At 40.3% G+C, this 13648-nt stretch overlaps 1 protein-coding gene across 1 annotated transcript in view; it reads left to right on the top strand.

The window, feature by feature from the left end:
- The window catches only part of si:dkey-11f4.7 (piezo-type mechanosensitive ion channel component 2), a 197592-nt gene that overhangs the window by 25999 nt on the left and 157945 nt on the right, over positions 1-13648 (top strand). The window contains exons 10-11 of the mRNA XM_034171725.1: positions 7228-7336; positions 7909-8030. Coding sequence (XP_034027616.1) covers positions 7228-7336; positions 7909-8030 — 231 coding nt within the window. The remainder of the gene's footprint in view (positions 1-7227; positions 7337-7908; positions 8031-13648) is intronic.

The raw sequence follows: 13648 nt of genomic DNA on the forward strand, positions 1-13648 counted from the left end.
AAAACCAGGAAAAAGACATGCCGTGAAGGGGGGCAGAGATCGATCACTAATGATTAAATGCAGAGTGATGCATACGGAGCAAAAAAAGAAAGAAACAGTGCATCATGGGAACCCCCCACAGTCTACGTCTAAAGCAACATAACCAAGGGATGGTCCAGGGTCACCCGATCCAGCCCTAACTATAAGCCTTAGCGAAAAGGAAAGTTTTAAGCCTAATCTTAAAAGTAGAGAGGGTATCTGTCTCCCTGATCTGAATTGGGAGCTGGTTCCACAGGAGAGGAGCCTGAAAGCTGAAGGCTCTGCCTCCCATTCTACTCTTACAAACCCTAGGAACTACAAGTAAGCCCGCAGTCTGAGAGCGAAGCGCTCTAATGGGGGTCCCTAAGATAAGATGGGACCTGATTATTCAAAACCTTATAAGTAAGAAGAAGAATTTTAAATTCTATTCTAGAATTAACAGGAAGCCAATGAAGAGAGGCCAATATGGGTGAGATATGCTCTCTCCTGCTAGTCCCCTATTAATAATTTCTTATGTGTCCAACCTCGTAGGTTGATCGTTAAAATTAAATTTGTTAGTTCTAAAAGCCATCATAATTATTTATAGGAAAACGTTCTATTTTTATTTCTCAAACAAATATTTGGGCCTGAAAACAGGTTGGTCTTATTTTTCTACTGAGATTTGAACTTTGAGAGTGTTTACACACGAGAGAAAAGTGAGAAAATGTTAATGCCTGTTTGATAAAAGTGTATAAAGTGTGTAGTGAGGGGTTTTACAGCCTTAAAATGTCTATAATAACTGTAAAAAATAATGCTGACTACTTCGGGGATTTCGTCTATTGGGGGCTATTTTTAGAACGTAACTCCCGCGATAAACGAGGGACCACTGTACATGAAAGGTTTATCTTTGACCCGTTGTGTGACTGTCATGCCCAATTGCGCTGTGTTTGTGCTTGTGATGGAGGGCTGTATGTGGGGTTAATCTACTGTCTCGTGTCGTTTCTCAGATCAGTTGTTGGTTTGGTTTGTGGTATGCAGGAGATCACTTGACCGAGGGTCTATACATTCAAATAATAATTAAAACAATACTGTCATCACTCTTTACTCTTAGTCAGTCTCTTACAACGGTGTAGCCTAAATACACGAGCTTTCTAGGAGCGCACCCAACTCATTACGCACACTCAGAGGCACGTCCCCTCCAGTGCGCACTTTTTTGGGGGGGGGGGCGCAACCCCGCCCCCTGTGATAAACTCATCGCCCCCTTAATATTTTTTTCTGGCGCCGGGTCTGTTGGGGGAGAAGGGTCTTATTCAGGGAGGTGACTGATGGTCACTTCAGCATTTCTCTGTGGAAAGAGGAGAACCTTCCAGAAGGACAACCATCTCTGCAGCAATCCACCAATCAGGCCTGTATGGTAGAGTGACCAGATGGAAGTCACTCCTTAGTAAAAGGCACATGACAGCTCAATTGGAGTTTGCCAAAAGGCACCTGAAGGACTCTTGGACCATGAGCAACAAAATTCTCTGGTTTCAGTGGACTTATCTCTGTGCTTGTTCTGTTGGACCTCAGTGCTGCTTTTGATACTGTTGACCATAAAATTTTATTACAGAGATTAGAGCATGTCATAGGTATTAAAGGCATTGCGCTGCGGTGGTTTGAATCATATTTGTCTAATAGATTACAGTTTGTTCATGTAAATGGGGAATCTTCTTCACAGACTAAAGTTAATTATGGAGTTCCACAAGGTTCTGTGCTAGGACCAATTTTATTCACTTTATACATGCTTCCCTTGGGCAGTATTATTAGACGGTATTGCTTAAATTTTCATTGTTACGCAGATGATACCCAGCTTTATCTATCCATGAAGCCAGAGGATACGCACCAATTAGCTAAACTGCAGGATTGTCTTACAGACATAAAGACATGGATGACCTCTAATTTCCTGCTTTTAAACTCAGATAAAACTGAAGTTATTGTACTTGGCCCCACAAATCTTAGAAGCATGGTGTCTAACCAGATCGTTACTCTGGATGGCATTTCCCTGATCTCTAGTAATACTGTGAGAAATCTTGGAGTTATTTTTGATCAGGATATGTCATTCAAAGCGCATATTAAACAAATATGTAGGACTGCCTTTTTGCATTTACGCAATATCTCTAAAATCAGAAAGGTCTTGTCTCAGAGTGATGCTGAAAAACTAATTCATGCATTTGTTTCCTCTAGGCTGGACTATTGTAATTCATTATTATCAGGTTGTCCTAAAAGTTCCCTAAAAAGCCTTCAGTTGGTTCAGAATGCTGCAGCTAGAGTACTGACGGGGACTAGCAGGAGAGAGCATATCTCACCCGTGTTGGCCTCCCTTCATTGGCTTCCTGTTAATGCTAGAATAGAATTTAAAATTCTTCTTCTTACTTATAAGGTTTTGAATAATCAGGTCCCATCTTATCTTAGGGACCTCGTAGTACCATATTACCCCATTAGAGCGCTTCGCTCTCAGACTGCGGGCTTACTTGTAGTTCCTAGGGTTTGTAAGAGTAGAATGGGAGGCAGAGCCTTCAGCTTTCAGGCTCCTCTCCTGTGGAACCAGCTCCCAATTCAGATCAGGGAGACAGATACCCTCTCTACTTTTAAGATTAGGCTTAAAACTTTCCTTTTCGCTAAGGCTTATAGTTAGGGCTGGATCGGGTGACCCTGGACCATCCCTTGGTTATGTTGCTTTAGACGTAGACTGTGTTTCATAATTATTGTATGGCCTTGCCTTGCAATGTGGAGCGCCTTGGGGCAACTGTTTGTTGTGATTTGGCGCTATACAAGAAAAAAGTTGATTGATTGAGTTGATTGATTGATGAGACAAATGATTGAACTCTCTGGCATAAATGCTAGACATCAGATATAAAAGGAGTGGCTTCAGGACAACTCTATGAATGTTTGGAGTTCCCTGCTGGAACTGTTGCCCCTGCGACCTGATCCTGGATAAACAGTTGAAGATGAGATGAGGTGAGATGAAGAAACAACACGTACAAAAGTATTCACAACCTTTACCATGAAGCTCAAAATTGAGCTTAGGTGCATCCTGTTTCCACTGCCAACTCTGTGAATGTCCTTGAGTGGCCAACCAGAGCCCAGACCTGAGTCTGACTGAACATCTCTGGAGAGATCTGAAAATGCCTGTGCACCGACACTCCCCATCCAACCTGATGGAGCTTGAAAGGTGCTGCAAAGAGGAATGGACAAAACTGCCCAAAGATAGGTGCACCAAACTTGTGGCATCATATTCACGAAGTCTTGAGACTGTAATTGCTGCCAAAGGCGCATTAACAAAGTATTGAGCAAAGGGTGAGAATACTTATGTACATGTGATTTCTTAGTTTTTTATTTTTACTAAATGTGCAAAATAATAAATAAACCCTTTCCATGTTGTTATTATGGGGTGTTGTGGGTAGAATTTTGAGTAGAAAAAAAAAATTAATTTACTCCATTTTGGAATAAGGCTGTAACATAAGTGTGGAAAGAGTGTACTTAGCCCTCAAGTGACCAAGCTGTTTTAGCGACTAATATGGTAGAATAATTATAGCATCAAATATATAAGAATCGGTGACTAGCAAATATGCCAGTACTTTAACACAAATTTCAATGAACCCATCAGTCATCCTTTGTGGCAATCATGAGCTATTTTCATCCTCACTCTGGGGATCAAGAATCAGTCTCAGTGCTTGTGCAGCTGTAAATCTTGCTATTCTAAGCCTATTGGCCATGCGTCCCTGTACAGTAAAATACAGTGATTAAAGTTGGAAAATTACAATACCATCTAATGTTATAATTGAATCGAAAATCTCATAGATCTTTCCAGGGGTCATAAATTACCCCGCACAAGTTCGGATTATACTTGCAACACAGATCGGCTGATCCTTGCAAAATTCTATGAACAAATGCAGGACAAATAGATTGACAAATTCATTGAGGAAACTTATTTTCTGATTAAAATTACAAAAATGGTTCCCGAGGCCATAAATTACCTCACTCGGTCACTTGATGGATAAAAACATACAACATGAAGAAGCACAGTCTCCTTTTGTCTGTTAAAACACCATTGAGGTTACAATGTTTTATAAATACAATCAAAATTTGCAGTGCCTCTGATAAAATTCCAAATGATTGATGTGTCATGCTAATACGTGATGTATGTGTGTGATGTTATAAGTCATTCGTATGGTAAATTGTGAAATTGTAACTAAAATTTGAAACTGCCTTGGCAAATGAAGTGATAACACTTCCACAAACATCACAATCCTTCCTACCTTTTAGTTCAAAATGCTCCAGAAACAGCTAACAGTACAGTAACGTTACTGCTAGCAAACAGTCCTGTGCACATGCTGCACTCATCTCTAGCTAGCAGCCACTGACATGTTGGGGCTACTTACAGGTTTGCCAAGCCTACTCAATGTGTTAATGCAATTACAGAACTTGAACCAGAAGCACAAAAAGTGGACTATTTGGGGGGAGGGTTGATAAAATGTAGGCGTGAATGGAAGCAGGAGTTCAGTTGTAATGTTACTGGGCAATGTGAGATGATAATGTACTACATGTGCACAAACATGAATTAACTTTAGCTTGAGTCAATAATTATATATATATATATATATATATATATATAACATTATATATTGATTCTGTTCATGACTTTTCATTTATTGAAGTGTTACCGTTAAGTAGTGTGTTGCCTGTGGGGATCCATGGGCTCTAGATTGGGTATAAAAAAAAGGTAGCTAACATGTTTTTCAATGGTGGTAACAGACTGTGCAAAGTTTCTATAATGAGTTGGAATGGCGTGAGTTCAGAATGTTTTAGGACCTTAGACTTCAACTATTTTTAGAAGAAGAACTGAAACCGTTTATTTCCTTTTAAATTTAAATTTATGCACCTGCCTTATTTTGTTTAAATAATTATTGCACACTTTCTGTAAATACATGTACCCAGGGCCCAGAGCATGGTGGGGGGGGGGGGGGCACAAAAAACTGGCATTAAATACATTTTTGTGTTGCATGTTATTAATGTCCATACAATTCATGTTGTAAAAGACTATAATTAGAATAAATGTATAAATGTTGCAAAACATAATTCTGCTCTAACAATAAAATTGAAAGATCTCTGAGGGCCCTTCCCACCCCTGCACAGTTGTACAATGGTTTAGTCCAGGCGCACAGGCGACACCCCCCCACCCCCCCACCCCCCCACCCCCCCACACACACACATACATCCCAAACGGGATCTGACAGAAGAGGACGTGTTTAGTAGTGCTGAAACAACTAATCGATTTAATCAATTATTAAAATAGTTGTCAACTAATTTAGTCATCAATTAGTTGTTAAATAACTTTGTTTTATCGCAAATGTTTTGTTTCTTCCATATGAATCAACCGTTTCTGCAGCGCGGCTTTGCTTTGAACCTTGAACCAATCGAAGCAGTGATTCGCAGATCGAAGCAGTGTTTTGATCTGGTGCTTTGTTGATTCATTGTTTTATTTTGCTTTATCTTAATTTTTCCCCACTAAAACCCCAAAGAGCATATGTTTGTGAGTAACATTTACCTTTTTATGTTAATCTGACCTGTTATGGTCTTCTGAAGCAGTTGATAGATGTATTTTATAACTTAAAAACGGGACTGATGCTAACGCGTTAGCTTGTCTATGGCATTTTCAATGTTGAAGTTAGCATTAAGCTGTTGCAGCTGTGCAGCTGTCAGCACATTTGTTTTCTGTATAATAATTCATGGCTCAGCGCTTGTTGTCGTAAAAGAGTCAAATGTATTACAAATTGTAATATTTATTCATTTATTTGTATTTATATATCAGTAATAATAATAATAATAGAAACAACAACAATAATAGTAATAATAACTAATAATGCCACAATAGAGTTTTAGAGAAACGGACAAAAAGAATCTGATAAAACAAAACAGAAAATTTAAACCAACTAACAATGAACATAAATAAATATAGAAAGAACTGTTTCCTGTGAACACCTAGTGACTCTTAAACCTCCACTTCATCCCTGTTTTATTAAGTTTAATGACAATTTGTTTCGGTCAAACCACATCTAAGTTGTGTTTTTACACAAGAAAAATAAAATGCAGTAAACTGCACATTTGTGTCTTTTTTTCATGAAAATATCTTATTAGAGATCACATATTACACTTTAGTCAGGCCTTCTGTGGACTCTTGCTGTAATATGTTGTCAGTGGTTGAGATAGTTGCTGTAGGCATCTAAAAATGCTCATAATCAGGTGAAACCTGATAGAAATCTCTTTGTGGTGTGTCGGTGATGTACGTATGTGCAAAATAAAACAAAACACTACTCCAGGTGTGTTTTTGACGAGAATATAACATAACTTTGATACAAGGTCAAATGTTGATGTTGTGTGATAAAGGCCTTTTAATAATAACTCACTTAAAGAAATAATGGCAAAACTCACATGTAAGTAAAAAAAACAAAAACAAAACGATTAATCGAAAAAATAATTGACCGATGAACTGATTAGTAAAATAATCGTTAGTTACAGCCCTTGTGTTTAGGCTGAAATAAAATATGTCTTTCCTAAAAAAAATCAAAGTCCGGATTTCAAAAAAGAAGAGAAAAAAAGGACAGGGAAAGAAAACTAAATGAGGGAAAGCAGCTGCTAACCAAATTCTTTGAAAAGAGAGGTGAACTTGAAAGCTAGCTATATTGAGTTGGGGAGTCTGGGGGACCAAATTGCACCATTTTCTAGAAAAATGGTGCAATTTGGTGCATTCCTGTGCATTTTAACAGACGTAATATGTAATATGTGTATACATATATATATATAAAACTTTACACATGGTCCACCAAAAATCTACTGTGACTACCAGATTTAGGGGCTTGGTAGAACGTGGGGCCAGTTATTTTTGTATTTTGTTTTGATGTCTTATAGCTGTATCATGACCTTTTTTTTCTTTTGATAGAGTTGGTCTTTCTAAAGTTATTGAGGTGTACAATCGAATGTTTTTGTTTTTGTTTGGGGACTGTTGTATGAGTGGCTAAAAAAGGTTTTTTTTGTAATGGTAAAGTTAATGGTCTGTTTGTATTTTGGAGCCACAGACTCAGACATTCCAAAAGTTTTGGTTCTCTGAGGTGAAAAAAAGCAGAATTTACACAAATAACTATCCACTTATTGTTTCCTAACAAATTTTGGTGCTTAATGATGATGCCACAGGTTTTCTACAGCTTCAGCTTCTGGTTGATGTGCCGTCAGCAGCTGAAGGAGAGACACGAGAAGAACAGCATGAAGGAAGAATCACTTGATGAAGTCAAAGTCATGACACGTAATTTATTTTTAATTGCTTCTATAAAATATAAGACTGTGCAATTGAAATTAAAGAGAAATAAGAGTAATTTAAGACTGGTTTGTCCACTGTTATTTTGCATTATTTGTAATTAATTTCGGGCAGCACGGTGGATTAGTGGTTAGCACTGTTGCCTCACAGCGAGAAGGTCGTGGGTTCAATTCCCGTGGCCTTTCTGTGTGGAGTTTCCATGTTCCCCCCGTGTTTGCGTGGGTTTCCTCTGGGTGCTCCGGTTTCCTTCCACATCCAAAGACGTGCGGGTTAGGTGGATTGGAATCTTTAAAAAATTGTCCGTAGGTGTGTGTGTGGGTGTGTCTGTGTTTGTTTGTTTGTGGCCCTGCGACAGACTGGCGTCCTGTCCTGGGTGTACCCCGCCTCGCGCTCTAAGACTGCTGGGATAGGCTCCAGCCCCCTGCGACCCTTAATTGGACTAAGCGGTAGAAGATGAATGAATGTAATTAATTTCTTATCAAACACGTTTCAAGTTGTCGTCTTCATGACATTATGATGTTGAATTTTCTCCTCTTTTGTTTGATTTTCTTTGTCATCAGCAGAGGAAAGTCAGCCGTCACCTCTGGTGGCGATGTTGATCTCAGGAGTGAAAGGAACGCTGGTGAAATATTGGATCTTGTTCTGCTGCTGCATGTTCTTTGTGGTCAGCTTCTCTGGCAAGGTACCACATATCCTTAAAGTCAGTGTCCTAGAAAATGTCGGCAAATGTAACACGACTAGATTGATGAACAAACTGCAGCAACACCGTCAGTTTGTGGTTTCACGATAAATTCTGCAAACATAGTGTGAAACTGTTGTAAATGTATGTGTCAGAGTTATGCTCCATGGCAATCCCGTATAAGTTATAGTCATTTGTTTTTAACCACTTTCTCTTTATTTACTGCTGTAAAAGCAACCTGTTCTTCATTCACCGTGAACATGTGGCCTGGTCATTTCTATAAAGAGGGGATGCAGTGTAGGAAGTAATATTCAGGTTTCATAGGAACCATAGTCATATCTTGAAGCATGTTCTTGAAATAGTACTTCTAAATATCCCCTTATCTAAGCACTGAGCCAAAAGTTTCACCTTGGCCTGTGATCTTGACTGTTCATTGATTCCCCCCCCCCCCCCCCCAAAAAAAAATCTGACCACCTTGTCTTTGACTGACTCTTACTAATTCCACCAAGTTAGCGTCAGATGGGATCAAACATCTTTGAGTAACACTGTTCAAATACACACGAAACCAAAAACCGTACTCTTTTGCTGCTGCTTTCACTTATCTCAGCGGTGACATTAATCTTTGGGTCCTCAGCCTTAAAGATCGAGAGACATGTGGTAAGTGCTTACAAAGTTATGAGGTCGCTGCACCAACATATTTGGCGATGCCGATATCTTTGCAGGAGAATGAAGGACCCAAGTCTTTGGGGTCCTGGTGCTTCTTGTCTTGTATGGTTGTGAGACTTGGATGCTAACCACTGACCTAAGGTGAGGACTGGATGTCTTTGGTGCTTGATCCTTAGGTACCTGTCAGGAATTGGACTTTGTGTGGGTTGTGATTGGTTTGCTTTTGTTATCTGTCTGTCACTTGCACTGCCTTTCTGCTTGGGGTTTCTCTGTCCTGCTCTTTCTTGTCCCTCTTTCTCTTGGTTCTTCATGCTGGGCATTTCCCTTTGTCTGACCTGTTCTTGATTTGCGGCTCATCAGCTGGGTGCTTTATAAGCCTCACCGCTTGCCTGTATTCCTCGCCTGATCAATGTGCCTTGTGCCTCTTTCTAGCTCTGTTTTTTTCTTGCCTTGCCTTGACTGCCTCATCGTGTTCTTTGACAACCTGCCTGTGTACCTGCACCACACCCTTGCCTGATGATTGTGTTACTGTTGCTCTTTTTGGACTGCCTTTCTGTGTACTGACCCCTGCTTTCATATCAAGTAAACGCCACAATCCTACAGAGCTGTTTGTCTGCACCTTGCAATTGTGTCCTGCCTGCTCTGCCAGTAGAACCTGATAGTACCGCTGAAATGACTTTGTGTCAAATGAACAGTTACTTAGAGAGAGTAAGATGAGGAGTATCACTTGGATTATAAGGGTGCATCAGCTTCAGTATTTTTTTTGCCATGTGGAACATTTCTGTATGCATGATCCAGCATGCAGGTGCTTCAGTGTTTAGGAGCTCAGTGGCTGGAGAAGGTCAAAGGGATGCCCATGTGTCACCTGGCTGCAGCAGACAGATGGTTGTTTTTGAGAGGTGGGGATGAACCAGTTGTCTGCTTATGGAGTTGCCCTCCAGAACTCAAGGCAGTTCCATGATGTGGATGAGGCAGTGCAAGGCACCAGCTCATACTCCCAGACCTGATCTTACCTGTGCTACTGCTGTGTGAGAGTTGAAAGAATGTTAATTAAAAACAAACAAAAAGTAATACATTCATACAGTCTTGAGGCTTTGCACATCAAGAGGACATGCTCAACAAAAGGACTTCACTAAGGGCCTCTTCACACATCGTATCAATAAGTACAAATCAGAGCGAATCACGGCGGAACTGCTTGTATGAGCGAACCATGAAAACATCGAGCCGAAGGGAAGGCGTGCACAATCCCGCTATGACAGTATCATGCATGCAACCGTGTCGTGTGAGCAGGAACACAGTGTGAGCAGCTGGGATGTGGTGCAATACAGAACCCCGCGGTTAAATAACCCTGCTTAAATAAAAAAATAAATGCCACTCACGGGATTCGAACCTGCAAGCTCTGATTACCTGGGAAACGTTACCACTGTGCTACAATCACTGTCTTATAATGGGAGCAGGGTTCTAGCTAGGATCATTTTAGTGCCGGGTAAATTATGTGATCGTGGCTCATAGCTTTGGGGGGTCACTGGTCCCTGGATCCATGGCCCCCCGAAGCTATAGGGTTTTATACCACTAAAACAGTCTTGGCAAGCCTTATTTTAACAAATTTTTGTGGTTTTAGATGCATTGAATGCAAGAATAATAAACAAAAATATATATATATTTAAGTTGTAATATTTGTAAGATCAAAGTTCTTTTTTGCATGTTTCTGTCAAAGTCTAAGTTAATAAATTAAATAACATTGAAAATGTTAAAAACACATTAATATTTGATGGACATAGCATTTACTCTCATCTTCAAAAATGATACACAGTAGTTTTTAATCCAGTGAAGCAGGCAGTTTTTCTGTCATCCTGGCAGTTTTGTTTTTTTGTTTTTCAACAGTTTGAGTTGGATTGCATTACTTTTTCTAGTTAAACAATGTAACACTTAATTGAACAAGATCTGAACCTGGACTGATTTGTCAAACCTGCTGTTTTTAAATGAAAAACTGAGTCGGTTTTTTACTTTCCTCTTTCACTGACACTGTGCCCCTCCTCCTCTGCTCTCTCTCTCTCTCTCTCTCTCTCTCTCTCTCTCTCTCTCTCTCCCTCTCCTCCTCCTCCCTCTCTAATCTCTCATGCGTCTGCTGTTTTTCAAACACTGAGCTTTTTGGAAACACCACGCCTTTCAACTGTAAAATAATATAAATTTCTGAATGTATCTTTAGATACAGATACAGAAGGACCTCTGGATTAATGTAGGACTTTTATGGTGGGGTTAATTTTTTTTCTTCACTTCAGAACATAGCAGAGACACTGTTTTCAGTTGCTCCCGTTCACAGCTCTGTGGCCACAGAACACACTGACTCTCTGATCTCTGCTGTTTGTGATTTGATGCAAAGAAAATGAGAAATATATATCTTATTACTTTAATTATTGTTTTAAAATTGCAAAACTATGACACTATAAGCTAGAAATATGATTAATTTTTCAGAAATTCTGTGCTGGGTGGCACAGCCAATTTAAACCCGAGAGCCGGGTGGAAATTTGCAGAATTGGGCGGGGCCCAGCACTGCCCACCATGGCTAGAACTCTGAACAGGAGCGTGAAATGGCTAAAATCAACAAGCAGATAAATGTATTTTTTTTAAAAAGAGAAAAAAACGCTGTGATAACTGACCAAATGGCATTTGTTATGGCGTATTTCTGCTGATACGTGACTGTATGTGGCATATTTGTCACACTGTTGGCTTGTGATATGGTCCTGCGGCACGCCGCTCACAGGGCACGCATGTATCTGGCCCGGCACGCGTGTCCTGTCAGACAGACGTGACATTCAGTTCACCTGCTGCATGTCCACATGAACTGACTGTTTCTCCAGCCCATCGCAATAGCGTCATATGCTTTTATGTATGTCCCAGTGAGGACACCAAGCAGAAACACGCGTGTCACAGTGGACAGTCCAAACATGAGATGTGTTTTTCAGCTGGGACATCCAGAACCACAGATCTCCACAGCCGCTCCTGTCAGTGGCCACACCCCCTGTCAGGTCAGTGCACACACCGATGTGTCACTGTGTCGGAGTTAGGTGAGTCTGTGGTCAGCAGCTGACAGGCACCTCCCTGTGCTGTGTGCACTCTGACCTGCCTATCCGGCGCCCATGTGATCATGTCTGTGCAGCATATATATCAGCATTTTATCAGTGGGGGGAGGGGGGCGCGACACAGGTGCACAGGTGCAATACACATGCAGACCACACGTGTGTTGCTGTTTGCAAAGCCACACTCATGGGGGCACTTACAACCCCATTTCCAATGAAATTGGGACGTTGTGTGAAATGTAAATAAAAACAGAATACAGTGATTTGCAAATCCTTTTCAACCTATATTCAGTTGAATACACCACAAAGACAAGCTATTTAATGTTCAAACTGATAGACTTTTTTGTTTTTGTGCAAATATCTGCTCATTTTGAAATGGATGCCTGCAACACGTTTCAAAAAAGCTGGGACAGGGGCAACAGTGCTCAAAGAACATGTGTTTAGAACATTCCACAGGTGAACAGGTTAATTGGAAACAGGTGAGTGTCATGATTGGGTATAAAAGGAGTAACACAGTTAACACAGTTCGTCGCTACATCTACAAGTGCCAGTTAAAACTCTACCATGCAAAATGAAAGTCATACATCAACAACATCCAGAAACACCGCCGTCTTGTCTGGGCCCAAGTTCATTTGAAATGGACAGACGCAAAGTGGAAAAGTGTGCTGTGGTCTGATGAGTCCACATTTCAAATTGTTTTTGGAAATCATGGATGCTGTGTCATCCGGAAAAAAGAGGTAAAAGACCATCCAGATTGTTACCAGCGCAAAGTTCAAAAGCCAGCATCTGCGATGGTATGGGGGTGTGTTAGTGCCCATGGCATGGACAACTTACACATCTGTGATGACACCATCAATGCCGAATGGTACATCCAGGTTTTGGAGCAACACATGCTGCCATCCAAGGAATGTCTTTTTCAGGGACGTCCCTGCTTATTTCAGAAAGACAATGTCAAGCCACATTCTGCACGTGTTACAACAGCGTGGCTTCGTAGTAAAAGAGTGCGGGTACTAGACTGGCCTGCCTGCAGTCCAGACCTGTCGCCCATTGAAAATGTGTGGCACATTATGAAGTACAAAATACGACAACGGAGACCCCGGACTGTTGAACAACTGAAGTCGTACATCAAGCAAGAATGGGAAAGAATTCCACCTACAAAGCTTCAACAATTAGTGTCCTCAGTTCCCAAACGCTTATTGAGTGTTGTCAGAAGGAAAGGTGATGTAACACAGTGGTAAACATACCACTGTCCCAGCTTTTTTGAAACATGTTGCAGGCATCCATTTCAAAATGAGCAAATATTTGTACAAAAACAAAGTTTATCAGTTTGAACATTAAATATCTTGTCTTTGTGGTGTATTCAATTGAATATAGGTTGAAGAGGATTTGCAAATCATTGTATTCTGTTTTTATTTACATTTTACACAATGTCCCAACTTCATTGGAATTGGGTTTGTAGACAAATTTCACCGTCAGCTCCACAATGATTGTCTGCTGACTGGTTTTGTGTTAATACTGTGAATGGCCGAAGAAGGTGGATTAGCTTTACCATGTTTGGAAAGTTACTACAAAGCAGCTCAGTTACGAGTACTGATAAATTGGTGTGACCCCAGTTGTGGGGATAAATGGAAAGAGATAGACCAGTCTTACTTTGACATACCATTACAATCTATGGTTGGTGATAAACCACTATTGAAAATACATTCAGAATCTCATTTATTGCCCTCTTGGATAAAATCACCAATAAATGTGTGGAATAAAATACTTAAAAACAAGAATGTTGAATTAAAGGCCAAAATATTACGTTGGCCAGTTTACGATTCTGAATTTTTACCAGCAAAAACTGATAACAGATTTCAACAGTGGTCTCAAAAA

The sequence above is a fragment of the Thalassophryne amazonica genome, chromosome 6 (assembly GCF_902500255.1).
Source record: "Thalassophryne amazonica chromosome 6, fThaAma1.1, whole genome shotgun sequence".
Taxonomy (NCBI): Eukaryota; Metazoa; Chordata; class Actinopteri; order Batrachoidiformes; family Batrachoididae; genus Thalassophryne; species Thalassophryne amazonica.